The sequence below is a fragment of the Castanea sativa genome, chromosome 12, assembly GCF_040712315.1.
Source record: "Castanea sativa cultivar Marrone di Chiusa Pesio chromosome 12, ASM4071231v1".
Taxonomy (NCBI): Eukaryota; Viridiplantae; Streptophyta; class Magnoliopsida; order Fagales; family Fagaceae; genus Castanea; species Castanea sativa.
In genome coordinates this window covers 6,844,829-6,858,803 of record NC_134024.1, presented here as the reverse complement: position 1 = coordinate 6,858,803, position 13,975 = coordinate 6,844,829, and the positions used below count along the sequence as shown (strand labels likewise).

Sequence of the window (13,975 nt, the reverse complement as noted above, 5' to 3'; positions counted from 1 at the left end):
CCATCAAATGCTCTGTGAAACAAAAAGAAGCTATTAATTTAAAATAGGATGTTTTGACAAGTTTTACAAGACTCAAAGCTAAATAAAATCTAGAACTAGAGTCAACAGTAATACAAGAGGAGCACCAAAGATTACTAGCAAAAAATTCCAATATAAATGATTGAGTCTGCATACCAACTGATTTAAAAAATGACAGCAGCAATAATTAACCAGAATGAAACTCAAAAAATTATACGACAAGGTATTTAACCTTTTGACACTCAACCCAATCATGGTCTTGAACAAAATGCAATTTTCATTCGACAAAAAAGAGTTCCAATTCTAATAAATTAACTTTTTATCATATGTACCTTTTCAAAGTAATAAATAGTGTGACAATGCCTTGGTGTACTCATTTAAAAGATGGATTAACATTTATCTTTAAGTGGTACTCCACTAGATTGAGTATGCCATATGGGTAGTCCAACACAAATCTGAAAGGTCCCTGGAATTATCATAAGAGGCTTAGTCACAGAGATCAGGGATATAATAGCTCCAGATAACATTCAAAAGCTGTGAATACAGTATCTCCAATTAATAGCTTTGCCTAGGCCTTGAGAGATGCTCTTGCCATAGCCAGAGCACCCTCATAAGTTCTATTTCCACCAATAAACCCACTCATGTGGACAAAAACGCAACCAGGTATCCCTGCAACCTCAGAGAGTTTGTCATGCTCCAAACCCCTCCAAAGATATGGTAGAGGTTTTCGGCTCTCAAATTTGTCAGGTGACACTGGCACTGCCTGCAACCGCCAATTTTCACTCCTATCATCCTGTATATAAAGAGTAGTATAACTATTTTAATATATTGTCTAAGCCACTCATCTACAAAGAATACAGTCAAACAGCCCCTTGTTTCTCAAAAAGTTCTCACCATATGAAGAGAAATGAAATATTTTAAGACAAGTATCACTTATAGGAACCTGGTAAATGACATATTTGATGGACGGATCAATCTTCATTTCCTCCTCAAGCTCAAAAATGTGAAGTTTCCACTGTTGAAAGAAGAAAATTCAGCAACAATGTTCCATAACAAGCAGGATGATATCAAATACCAAAGCAATTTATTACACGCCATCTCAAATTTTTAAACTAGTACTCAAAAAAACCTAAGTCAGCTTCCACTGTTGAAAGAGAAAATTCAGCAAGAATGTTCTATAACAAGCAGGATGATATCAAATACCAAAACAATTTATTACATTCCATCTCAAATTTTTAAACTAGTTTTCAAAAAACCTTGCTTTTCTTTTTCATTTTATGTTTCATTGCAATATCAACTCTAAACCATAAACAAAAATGGATTCAATGCCCAGTAATACAAAACCTAATGTTTTCTTTTCTATCTTTTTTTTTTTTTTTTTCCTTATTACTTAAAAACTACACTGTCATGTGCAAGACTGGGGGGGGGGGGGGATGAAAGTATCATAAACAAATTTTTTTTTTTTTTGATAAGTCAATAATTAGTAATTACAATGAGGGAAGGGGCTTGGATGCACCAAGAGGTGCCAACCAGTTGAGCTATGAGGCTCTTGGCGAAAGTATCATAAACATGTGTACCAAATACAATAAATTCAGATATTGGAGATTTAATTGACATACAAAGATCAAAAGCCAATCACATGGATAAAGCATCAGAACCCCCATCAGTTATCAGCTCCCTGTATAGACTTCAGCAAGATTTCGCAAACTTCAACAGATTATCTTGTAAAATACATTAGACAACGAGGCTTCCTATTGATTTTTTATGATGTTTGAAAGTAAGCCATGCTTATTTAACAAATACATATATTCAGCATACAACCTACAGAACAGAGATATTCAGCATTTCAGTAACAAAATTTGACCCAAGTAAAACTGGAAGAAGTCAATATTGTTATAAATAATCATAATATTATAATTTTTAATTTTAGGCTGGTTAAAATTGAAATGTCCCTTCCACTCCAACCCTTAAATAGACACAACCAGAGGTTGGAAACAAAAGTAAGTTTTATCAGGCTATCAATAAAGGCAGGTAATGCCAACTTACTGGGCAAGATCTCATCAGCACCATGATTTCACCACTAGAATCAATACTATCTCTTGCTGCAATGCACTCCATTACAATTGATCGTGCTGGTAACCAAGATTTTGCATGGAACTGAACACTCTGTGATTAAAGAAAGGTAAAGATTTGGTTATTATTATGAATGAATATGCTTGATGGCTTTCTACAGCCGGCTCTTCAATAATACATCACAATGTATGCTCAAGAAACAGCTGCCAGTCAGTAAACAGGTGTTTGAGAAAATTTTAACATATAACACACACAAAAGGAGACTTGAGAAATGTCATACCTCCAAAAATTCACTGCCAGCCAGAGTCATTGCTCGTTGAAAGGCCTCATTTTCTGTGTCAGATGATTGATCAGGATCCACCCAGTCCAAATTCAGACTTCCCACTCTTGAAGACAAGTTTGTGTTATTTACATATTTTGGAGGTTTGTCAGTGTCATACTGATTGATTCCATTATCAATGGCATCAATTGCCTGTTAAAAATGAGCAACGTTGAAAAAGAAAGAGAAAAACATAAAAAGCTAAGTCAACAAAAGCGCACACACTGATGGAGAGAGAGAATTCAAATGACTGTTTCAATAGATATTCCTAGGCACTCAAGTAAAGAAAAGGCTTATATCTTGCATAAATTAAACATAACGTACTACAGGAAGAACCAAGTATATTTTCCACACTTCAGTTAATCTTGTTTGGTAATGTGATTTAGAAGTTCAACAAGTCTTTCTATCATTTTATAAAGTATAATTGTCGGTTGGTAAATATTCCCAATAGCTGACTTATAAGCCATACTCCACCTTACCTTTTTTTTTTTTTGATAATTTGATATTTCCCCCGCTCCCTCCTTTCCCTCATTTTGATAAGGAGTGGGAAAACTTGAGAAGCATAAAGAATTTGAAATGGAATGCAGTACATTTTGCATATAGAAGACACAAATCTTTACCATTAAAGAAAGCAAGGAAAATTTCCCGTTATGTTATATATCAGCTAAAACAATTTAGTACCTCCATAAAGCTTTTATACACTGCTAGGTATAAACGATGCACATCTGGGTGTCCTTCATCAAGCTGAAGCTCCTTGGCAATTATCTCCAACCCATAATGCTTAAGGAAAAAAAAAACATTTAATTAGATTGCAAGAAAACGAAGAAGTACTGTTATTAGTAGCTTATAAAATGTTAATATTGCATGGATATATCAGTAAAAATAGTAATAAGAAACAAACTCAAGCAAATGAGTCAACTTCAACTTTGTTACTTCATGAGGTCTGTAATCTTATTCCAATAATGGGCATTTATAAAACTCGATGAACACAAGGTTCCGACTTTGAACATATATTAGAGATGAAAAACTTTGATCATCCAAATGAATATCATGACAAAATTCTGTAAACATGAAATTCTACTAATGACATCAACATAATAATCAATGAGGAGATAAAGTTAGAGACTTTGAACAACCCCATATTAGAAATGCAGTGGCACTGTATAAAACAAAACTAAAAAACGCTTTTAAGTAACATAAAATCAAAGAAGTTATTCTCAGAAGCATGAGTAATTCAATCAAGCACCTTGTAGACCAAGCCAGCACTGCTGAGCCTAGTAGTGAAGCCATGACCAAACACTTCGGCAAAGCCATTCTGGTGATGGTCGTAGCGGTCTCGGGTGGAGTCATAAAGTCCTCCAACGTCGACCACCGCGTCCAGTGACTCCAAAATCTTGGGGTCTCGGGTTCGAACGATTTGGGCAGCAGAGAATTTGTGAGTGAGACGAAGCATGAAGCAGGCAAGAGCTTCGTCACAGTGAAAGCTGCCATTGTGGGTTCCAACTCTTGTAGCTGTAGAGAAAGCGCGAACCCTGAGATGGTTTAGATTCTGGCTCATCAGTCTCCCCAGGTTGGTGAACATAGTTCGTGCTGTGCCCGTTCGTTGTTTTCAATTTCCCGGGTATTATATTTTGGATAAAGTACACTAATAGTTACAACTCCCATTAAAAAAATTACATTTTTAGATTTTAACTGATATGGTGCATGCACTATTAACACACTGTGTATAATAAATTAATAATCATCACTCAAAAAGAAATTTATGGTGGATTATATTAATTAAATTAATGATGGGTCTACCATAAATACAAAAGAAAACAGCATTTTGAGAAAACAGTATTATGACTATGAGCAGAGAGTATTATAGCTGTAGAATTTTTATAGTAGTTCAACTTGATTTTAACTGAAAAACTCTTTTTAACTTCAAAGATCTTGATTTTGCAGGTAATTGTAGAACTTTTCTCTAAAAAAAAAAAACTCTAAATACCAACTTTAGTCTTGACTTTAAGGAATAAGGAATTTCTTATGGCTCTTTGGCAAAATTGCCAAATGTTTCACAATTTCTGGAAAATAAAAAAAAATAAAGCGGAAAAAAAGCTCTAAAACTCTTACGCTCCATTTGTTTCGATGTATAATATTTGCAAAGGTAAAATATTTTACATGTAAAATATTTATAGGAAAATATTTTCATTTTATAGTATTTGGTAGTGTATATGAAAATGTTGTGTAAAATATTTTCCGATGTTTGGCACAATGTAAAATGAAAAAAAAAAAAAAAAGGTAAAAATTTAAAGTTGTATTGCAATCTGTTTGAGTTGTTCAATCATCTCACTAAAAGGACTATCTTCATTCATAGCTGCACAAGTTCTCTTTCTATGGCTCCTTCCCTTAGATGAAGTTCCATTGGAAGCTTCATGGGCATCTTTTGGCAATGTATTAGAGTCACCTTCAAATTTTGGATTTTGGATGTCATTTTGTGGGATCTCATTTTCAACGAATGGAGAACATTCACTCCATTGCTTTGAAAAGCCACCAGTTGCCATGCCCTTACCAACAACAATAGCCATCTCATCATACTGTTCAATTTTTTTATATTTAAATATGGCGCATGAGCAGGATGAGCCTGTTCAAAGAAATATGACAATGTTAATAAATTAGATGATTTAATATAATAAATGTATAAATCAAAATGAAACAAAACCATACGACACACACAGATATATAATAATAAAACAACAGATCGAACTTAAGAAAAACCAGAGAAGGGTTAGAGATGAAGAAAAACGAAAAGAAAAGGAGAAATCTAATCTAAAAATGCAGAAAAGTACCTGGTTTTGCCGGCGATAGATGACATTGGCAAGCTGGAGCTGGCTGGTGGTGTCTTTAGACCTTAGAGCCGGAGATTGGCAGGAGAGGAGACTGAAAGTGGCTGGGTTTTTTTGAGAGAAATCTAAGAGGGTGGTTGGATTTTTTTGGAGAGATATACGAGAGGAGAGTTTTAGCGTGAAAGTGCGGGAGTGATAAGTATCGGGTATGAAGGATTGAGCAAATGTAAAATGTTTTCTCAAAATTTTAAGTGTAAAATATATTACATAAATTTGCTTTGGGTAATTTGGTTGACTGAAAATATTTTACTTTTGACCAAATATTTTATTACAAAACAAACACTGTAAAATTAGAAAATATTTTCCTAAAAATATTTTATATTGAAACGAACATAGCGTTAAAGTACTGTGTAATGGTTCATTCATTGTCTGTTCGAGTGTTTCAAATCTCTATTCAACCAAAAAAAAAAAAAAGTGTATCAAATCTAGAAATAATTACATATATGCATGGTTTTAAAAAACTGAAATAGTCAAATAACGGGAAAAGAGTGATTTTCTATTTTTACCAAACCAAATTAAGATTTGTTCCTAGTTGAACCGGCCTGGTTTTTAAAATAGTAGTATATGCATTCGTACCTAGGTACCATGAAAGATAAAAAGAAGAGAAAATAAGGACACCAGGAGTCCCAATAAATTATATATAGCTACTCTTATTATTTGTTGTGTTGCATGAGCTTTCTCTCTACCATTTGCAAAGGTTCAAGACGATTTTCATATGCCTTTCTTAACCCTTGATATGGTTAACACGGTTGTGATTCTTCTTTGTCTAGTTATCATCAATTTGACATAGGACTACTATGCCATTTGCCAATAAAAGGAAGTCATACACCACTTCAGATAAGATTTTTTTTCTTGTTATTATATCTTCCTGCAGAATATCTATTAAAACAAGAACAATCACGATTAAAAAACAGTAATCCTTGTATGCTTATGGAAACACCATAGATGTCTCTACAAAACTAAAACTACAAAATAAAAGGCAAGAAAAAAAAAGAAAAGAAAAGAAAAGAAAAATATAAAATAAATAAATGCTCCATAATTTTAAACAAAAGCGTAGATCTCTGCTGCAACAGTAAGTCATAATGGCTGATCTCAGATGATTTTTCACAACAGCAAGCCGATATCCTCCCCGCCCCAGCATGGCCCATGTACATAATTTGCAACAATTTTGTATGAAAGCTGTCACTGGCAAGAATACAAAGCTATTTATAGCCATTTATAGAAACAAGATTTTCACACCAGCGAAATGAATCCTAACAAAGCTTTACAAGGTGCTCTGAGGCAATTTAGTTTTCTTTTCCCTTCCAACTGGAATCAAAAGTTCATACCATGTAAGATGATTAATCAGGAGGAAGTTTCCTGAAGCCTATATATAGTGATTTCCTGCTGCTTAAAATACCGCCGGTCCTCTTCATCGACTAGAACAAGATTCAAATAATACTTCACACTGAATTTGTTATTGATGTTTCGGTATGTAGGTGTCAATTCGTATGGACTAAGGAACAGTCTGATTGGAATTGATTCACCTGTAAAATCAAGCACATGATTGTAAGCCATTACAGTTATAGGCAATTAAATAAATTGACACAAGTGCAACATGTAAAATCAGAAACCAACAAGTAAATTACCTCTCACCTGACGATCCCACTAAACTAAATTAATAGGGTATATTTTATGTTTGCCAATAAAATAGAAGCGTTTCTTCACTGTACATATAAGCAAGGTAATTAAAAGAATACCTCTGACTGGAGCGCCATCCATCAACTCAAATTTAGCAAGTGTCTCTGTCTCAACATGGGTATTGGCCCCTGATCCTGTTGATTCTCGACGCCTGATCTCCAGATCCATATTTTTTATCTTGATTCTTACAAGAAGAAAATATATCTTACCAATAATAACATCTTTCAGATGATACCTGCATATTTAAAACACCAATAAGCAATGACATAGATGATCCCCTCCCAACTTATGCTACATAAAAAAATTTAATTTGCTCTGTACTCCTGAATAGATAGACAAAAAGGCTATAAATTATTGATTGAACTGGCAACCATGTACAAATGGACCACCCTAAACACCAGGTTTAGCCAGATCTAACTACAGTCAGGGTTAGCCAATATTCAATTGCAACTTAAAAATCCAGTTAATAGTACATGTTTGACATACTTGCTTTTGTTATACTCAAACTCGATGTGTAGGCAATCTTCAATTCCAACTTCCATCTGCATAGACCATGAAAATAATGAGAATCCCCAGTGACATTAGTTGTAACACTGCATTAGACAAATGCAACATAATTCCAAAATGATACACTATCAAATGGGCAACTACAACCAGACTTTTCACTTCATCAACGTAATAAATCCTCTTTAAATAAGTAATGACCCATAGCATTCCTACAAAGACATTAAGACAGCAGCAAAAATAACCAAACAAAGCTATGTTGCTGCACTCACCTTGATGCTGTTGTTAATTGATGGTTGTGGGGTATAGTTGCGAACCTGATGCAAAAAAAGAAAAAGAAAAAGAAAGAATATGAACCAGAAGTGAGATGCTACAACAGTAGTGAATATAAAGATAAAGGAAAAAAGACTTGCACAGAATTTTTGTTTAAAATTCCAAAGGGAATAGACCAGAAAAAGTACATAGGTATAACTTTTGTATCTTCACAAACACTGAACCAAAATAATTGTTGAAACTTGAAAGCAGATAATGAGTGACCAACAAAAGACAGGTGACAAGGAAAATATAAGCTTCCTCTTCAATCAAAACTCCCTAAACTAAATTATATACCACATTTAAGAAGCGAAGTAACAACTACTTAAGGCTACATGCAAACTAATCACCAATTACTGATGCAGAGAGAGAGACAATACCACAAAATCCTGGTATTCCACGATGCTACCAGCATAACCACGACTGATTGTGACTTTCAGGACATACCTGGAAAAAGGAGATTTCCAGGATATCATAAATCATTAATGCTAACATCACATTTCCTATTTAATTATCACCAGTAATAATTACATAGCAATCTACTTAATTACATAGCAATCTACTTAGGCAAACTAACATGAACTTAGTCATATCCTTCAATTATGATTAAATGATAATTTAGTGAAGGAATAAAAGAAATAATATATTGAGACAGCCAAAGGTATTGAAATGATAAGCACAATTGGTTGTCCTCTAAAAAAGAAACAATTATAGACACAATAGAATTCAATAGCAGGCAGTGACTCACAGCAAAATATCACAAGTTCCCAAAATTAATGTTAGGATTACCATTATAACCTACTCATAACATGAAATACATAGCAAATTTGCAGTTGGCAAACTAATATGCAATTAATTATTACCATAACTTATAATCTAATAACAGATTAAATAAGTCTTCTCTCTTTAGGCAGCAGACTTGCTAAAGACACAATAAGATATTAAATTTCAGGAAATTTCAGAAGCAAGCAATACACAAAATGAGAAGAAAACAGGTTTCTAAATGTTTTATTACATGAGACACAATAAAAGGATGCTGCTGATAGGGTAGGGGAGAGGAGATTCTGCCCCCAGCCTAAGGCATTATTCAAAGTTCAAAACCAGAATCATAAAATAGGTAATTACATATAGGACCAAAGGCAGAGGATGCACAAACAATTACTATCTTACTCAGCAAGCAAGTAAGTACTATAGCAAAAGCAAGTAGTAAATGGTAAATGCCACAACAGGAGATACTAACAGAAAGTACGAATATACTGGTCAATAGTGAAAGCTTTACAATATGATAAATAGCTTACCTAAGCCTCACATTCACCCCATTGTATGTCTCGTATGGCATTTCAACTGTAGAAAACTCAAATGGATATGTTTTCCTCTCATATATATCTCCTGGAACATCCAGTTCACGGACTACAAACAAAGAGCAGTAAAAATTAAAAGCAGTCAAATAAATTTCCACATTTTTAAATCTCAGAATGAAACCTGGCATAATACAAATTGCAAGAAAAGGAACTTCTTTGCACATGCGTGTGTGTGAGTGTTTTGGTGGGGGGGGGGGGTATTTAATTAGGAACAATGAATAAATGAAAAGAAGCCACGTTGATAGCTTATAATTAAAGCTAAAGACAAGGAAGCCAAAGTATACTCACCAAGGGAAGTGAAGTCATAGAAATTTCCCCTATCGAAATACATCTCTGCGAGCAAAATAAATTTTCATTGATGATTTGTCTCAGAAATAAGAGAGAAAATTAGTCCTAGAAAGTTTTTTGACTAGCAACTAAGGAAAGGGAACCAGCAAAAAATAAGACCAAAATATGAAAAAGTTAGTGAAGTAGATGCTTCTGTCACTGCTCATGACTGGAATCTATCAAAGCTAAACCAACTTTAATATCGTATTATATTTAGTTAGTAATGGTATCACTCTTCAGATCATGGAAGAACAGTTAAAAGAAATTTATCACTTTCAAGCATGTTTATTTGTATAACATTCAACGTTTTTTATTTTGTTTAAAAAGGTCTCTAATCATGTAACCACTAAATAAATTAGTTAATAATACATATTCTTTAAGAGTAAGAAAAAGAAAGCCAAATTGGGGCAATTGGTCTCCCTAACAACAAAGCACACCCTTTACACTGAAATGAAAGAAATCAGTGATGAATTCCAAAGAAACAGTCTTGAACCCTCTAACATCAGGAAATATCATACTCATTCAGAATCATAGTAATTAGGTGACTGTCTAGATCAAAAACAGAAGGACTAATCCAAATCCTCAAAAACGAATTATAAGCATCCAAAGAGGTGTATTATTTAAAGATTTACATACTGCACTAGCAAATATAAAATAAAATCCTTCAGCCATTGTGCTTTTAATATTTCGAATATTTGTTACAAGCAAGAAGTCCAATAATAACTTGGTAAAGAAAAATTATTATCCTGTGATTCTCACACTAAACCTATTGTTTCACAAAATTATTGATAATGTACCAAACTGAAACTTTGCAACAAAATCACACCTATCTGGCCAAGGAGCTCAACTTTCACACCGTTGTGATCAACCTTCTTCCCTTGAAATGGTTCTATAGAAATCTGAAAATAAGACCACAGAAAGAAAATATTTTCTAAGTAATGCTGTTAACAATCTAGAATTCTTAGACACTTCCTATAAATTCACATTTTGCATTACAATAATTTAACATTTAAAATTGTGCTATCAATCAAATACCTTCCCAGCAATGTTTTCTTGACTTTGGAAAAGTGGGACCATAACTGTTTGACCATTTTCCTTCTTTTGCGGGACCTATGTAAGCGCATAGAAAACAAAAAAAGGTAAATCGTAAGACTATAAAAAATGTTTCAATTTCAGTAGAAATTAAATTTTGAATAGTAATCACATGGAAATGAAAGCTCCCAACACCGAACCAAAAAAAAAAAAAAGTTATAGCCACCTAGGATGCACAGATACTCCATTTTTGCTCACATACCGGTATCCAATATGTATCATACCGGTATCATACTGGATACCTCTAAGATACATACCCAATCTTTTTTTCTTTTTCTTTTTTAAATGCCAATACATCTAGATGCACCAGTGACACGACTTAGATACTGTTGTAACTCAACCCCCGATGGTGAGAGATAGCCCAAACTTTTAAGAATTTTTATTTATATGCTTTATGTATTGGTTTCAATGTCGAACACTTATCTAGTTATCTTTTATTTACTCTTTTGGATCTTGGTTTGTATTCTATACAAAATTTAATGGTCATGGGTTCACTTTATTATCCATTATTTCTTTTAAATTGGTATATGCTTAACAATATATAAAAAAACAAATGCTTAGCACTATATAAAAAATAAATTTAATAAGTAATTAATACATGTATCCTCGACATATTGTATCCTAAGTTTTTCAAGAAATGTTGTATCCCCATACCCATACCCGTATCCGTACCCCAGCATCTTAGATAGCCACTGATTGAGCAGTCATAAGCCAATATTGTCCCAAGTAATACTCCCACACAGTTGCAGAGAACATAAGCACTTATTTGAATGATGAATCATTCTACACCATATATGGTAAGTTTCGTTGTTAAAATGTTTAGATCACAATAACATGAGAGATTCAAACAGTCCATGCATCATCATAACCAAATTTCACATACACTTGATGCCATGCCTTAAATCAACACTCAGAAGAAACCAATTTTTCAATAAAAAGACTTATTGGCAACAACAAGAAACTGCCCTTTTTAAGTCAACCCTGGCTAGTGCTTAAAGTAGAATACTATACAAAGTTCAAATCAATAAGCTACCTGCTTGCGAGTTTTTCCATCCGAAAATGTGATTGAAACGTTGCAGGCCGGCTTGAAAGCTCCAATAAGGTAATTCTGGGACAAACAAAATTTTCAAGACACATTTTCGAAAATGTATCAAACAACAACATCAGATCTGTCTTAAGCTAATCGTGCAAACTTACCATGCTGATCAAAATCAAATCAAATCCCAAATCTTAATGCCTTACTCTATGCACCTGCAGAATTCAGTGTAAATGTTAAGACCTCAAAGCTAAACATGCACAGTCACCAATTGCCAAAGTTAAATTTCTTCAAAAGTCAATGAATTTTCAGCTAAAATAGAAACCCTAAAAGGAAGACAGAAATGGGATAAGCTCATAACCAATGCATGTGCACTAAATTCAAGAATCCAAGCTCAAACTAAGCTTAAAACCCACAGATTACACAAATAGCCACACTGCTCAATTACCAAAAACACCCAAGCCCATATTTTTCCAAACCCTGCATCACCACCTTAATACATAAAAATTGCTTATGTATGTGTATTTGAGTGTTTGTGTGTGTTTGAATAAAAATGAAACATACCCAATACCCAAAATATCATACATATTCAAGAAAAACTGTCAGAAATACCAAAGCTCAGGTTTTTCAAAACCCCACAACACATTTACATAAATCCCAAGTGATATTTACTGTGGGTACATATAGAATTAGCTACCCAATCAATCAATCAATCAATTAATCAATCACAAAATTAAAGCCCCAAAAGTAAACGAGATCAGAATCAACTGGAAATTCGAACCGATTTAGCGTTGGAGATTGAGAACAATTGATTCCGTACCTTAGGAAGAGAGGACAGTAACGAGTCTGGACACGAACCCTAGGATTGGAAATTTGGGGAATTTGGTACAATACAATAGAGATTTTCAGCGAGAAAAACGAAACTGTGTTTGATCGATCTGAAATTTTTCTGACAGTTTTTTACGAAATGGGGACGAAGAAGCGAGCTCATTTCTCACGTGATATGCACGTGATAAGATGGGAGGGACAAGATTGAGAATTTTCACAAACAATTTTGTATTCCTTAACTGTTAATTCTAGGCCCAATTTTTTAATCAAGGCCCAAGTGCCCTAACTTATTATTGAGGGAATAAATAATTTATTTTATTTTGAGGATAGATAAAATAAATAAATGGGTAGTATTAACGGACACGGTAAGTTGACCATTAAGAAATAATTTCATATAAATTTTTTTGACTAGTTTTATAGTATAAAGCCAATAGAGTTAACGTTTTTAATTCTGTTTGTCGCTTCAGTGATATTTTTAGCCCTCTCATTGATTTATAACAATTTTTTATTAGTTGAATCTCATAATAAATCATTTTTAATGAGCATTTTATGATGGAGTTTAGTATTTTCCTAAATAAATTAGTCAAGGTTGAAGAACAACATGTTTGTTAATCTTATTCGCCGTTAAACCTATCATGTGATAAGAAATTTTTTTTTGACAGTGCCATAATGGGTTGGTGTCTTGTTTTCTTCTACCTTTGAAAGAAGACAAAAATGGCTATTTTTTTTTAAACATGATTAGAATATGTATTTGTAATCATGATTGGAGTTCTAGTTGACAAAACGAACCCCTAAACCTAGGGATGAATTACTAGTTCATTGAAGTTTGCATCAATGCACTAGTTAGTAGACTTTTATCTACCTAATCTAGAGATTAGGGTTTATTTGGATACCGTTTATTGCTGAAAACTGAAAACACTGTAGTAAAATAAATTTTAAATGTTTGAATAGTACTGTGGGACCCAACTTTATATTGAAATTTGTGTTTAGATGACTTTTGTGGGTCCATGATCAGTACCGTGGAACCCACATTTTTTAAACAAAATGCATAATCGCAGACGTGCTCTTTGTTTTATCGCAATCCAAACACTCACTAGAATTGATTTATTATTGCATTATATTAAAAGTTGAACCAGTCATTTTGTAGGTTGTGGCTACTCATTTTTTTTGAAATTTTTTTTTTCATAATTGCCCACATGCATCATAGCATTGCATTGCAGTTTGCACCATAAGATTTTTTTCTTTCTTTTGGATTATATATTTAAGGGAAATGCTAACAAATACTTTTAGGGTATTAGTTAATAATCAATTTAAAGAAAGTTTTTATGGGAAAAGAAAAAAAACAATTAATGTTTTTACAGTTTTTTTCATCTCCCATAAAAAGTGGTGTCAAAACTTTCCTAAAATGGATTGTTAACCAATGCCCTAAAAACACTTGTTAACATAACCCTATATTTAATTGTTATAATAATAAGTGGAGAATAAAGGTTTAAATCATAATTTTTCTATAAAATAAACAAAATTACATATTGCTCAGTGC

At 33.2% G+C, this 13,975-nt stretch overlaps 2 protein-coding genes across 3 annotated transcripts; both read right to left on the bottom strand.

Annotated features, from left to right (window-relative positions):
• Nucleotides 1-274: 274 nt before the first annotated feature.
• Nucleotides 275-4,082, bottom strand: LOC142620009 (uncharacterized). Its single transcript, XM_075793444.1, has 6 exons — nucleotides 3,657-4,082; nucleotides 3,092-3,190; nucleotides 2,372-2,563; nucleotides 2,065-2,184; nucleotides 962-1,033; nucleotides 275-811 (listed from the first exon to the last, which is right to left on the bottom strand). Exons 1-6 carry the CDS (start codon nucleotides 3,990-3,992, stop codon nucleotides 587-589), a joined length of 1,044 nt encoding a protein of 347 aa, XP_075649559.1. The 5' UTR covers nucleotides 3,993-4,082; the 3' UTR covers nucleotides 275-586.
• A 2,045-nt stretch (nucleotides 4,083-6,127) lies between these two features.
• Nucleotides 6,128-12,635, bottom strand: LOC142620935 (vacuolar protein sorting-associated protein 26A). 2 transcript variants are annotated; one of them, XM_075794252.1, is made up of 13 exons: nucleotides 12,428-12,635; nucleotides 11,769-11,822; nucleotides 11,605-11,679; nucleotides 10,515-10,589; nucleotides 10,306-10,378; nucleotides 9,441-9,485; nucleotides 9,090-9,201; nucleotides 8,172-8,238; nucleotides 7,752-7,796; nucleotides 7,462-7,517; nucleotides 7,035-7,210; nucleotides 6,624-6,821; nucleotides 6,128-6,480 (listed from the first exon to the last, which is right to left on the bottom strand). In XM_075794252.1, exons 2-12 carry the CDS (start codon nucleotides 11,769-11,771, stop codon nucleotides 6,640-6,642), a joined length of 909 nt encoding a protein of 302 aa, XP_075650367.1. In that variant the 5' UTR covers nucleotides 11,772-11,822; nucleotides 12,428-12,635; the 3' UTR covers nucleotides 6,128-6,480; nucleotides 6,624-6,639. The 2 variants fall into 2 exon arrangements, with proteins under 2 accessions (XP_075650367.1, XP_075650366.1); XM_075794251.1 differs by having other exon boundaries at nucleotides 6,128-6,821.
• Between the last annotated feature and the right edge of the window lie 1,340 nt (nucleotides 12,636-13,975).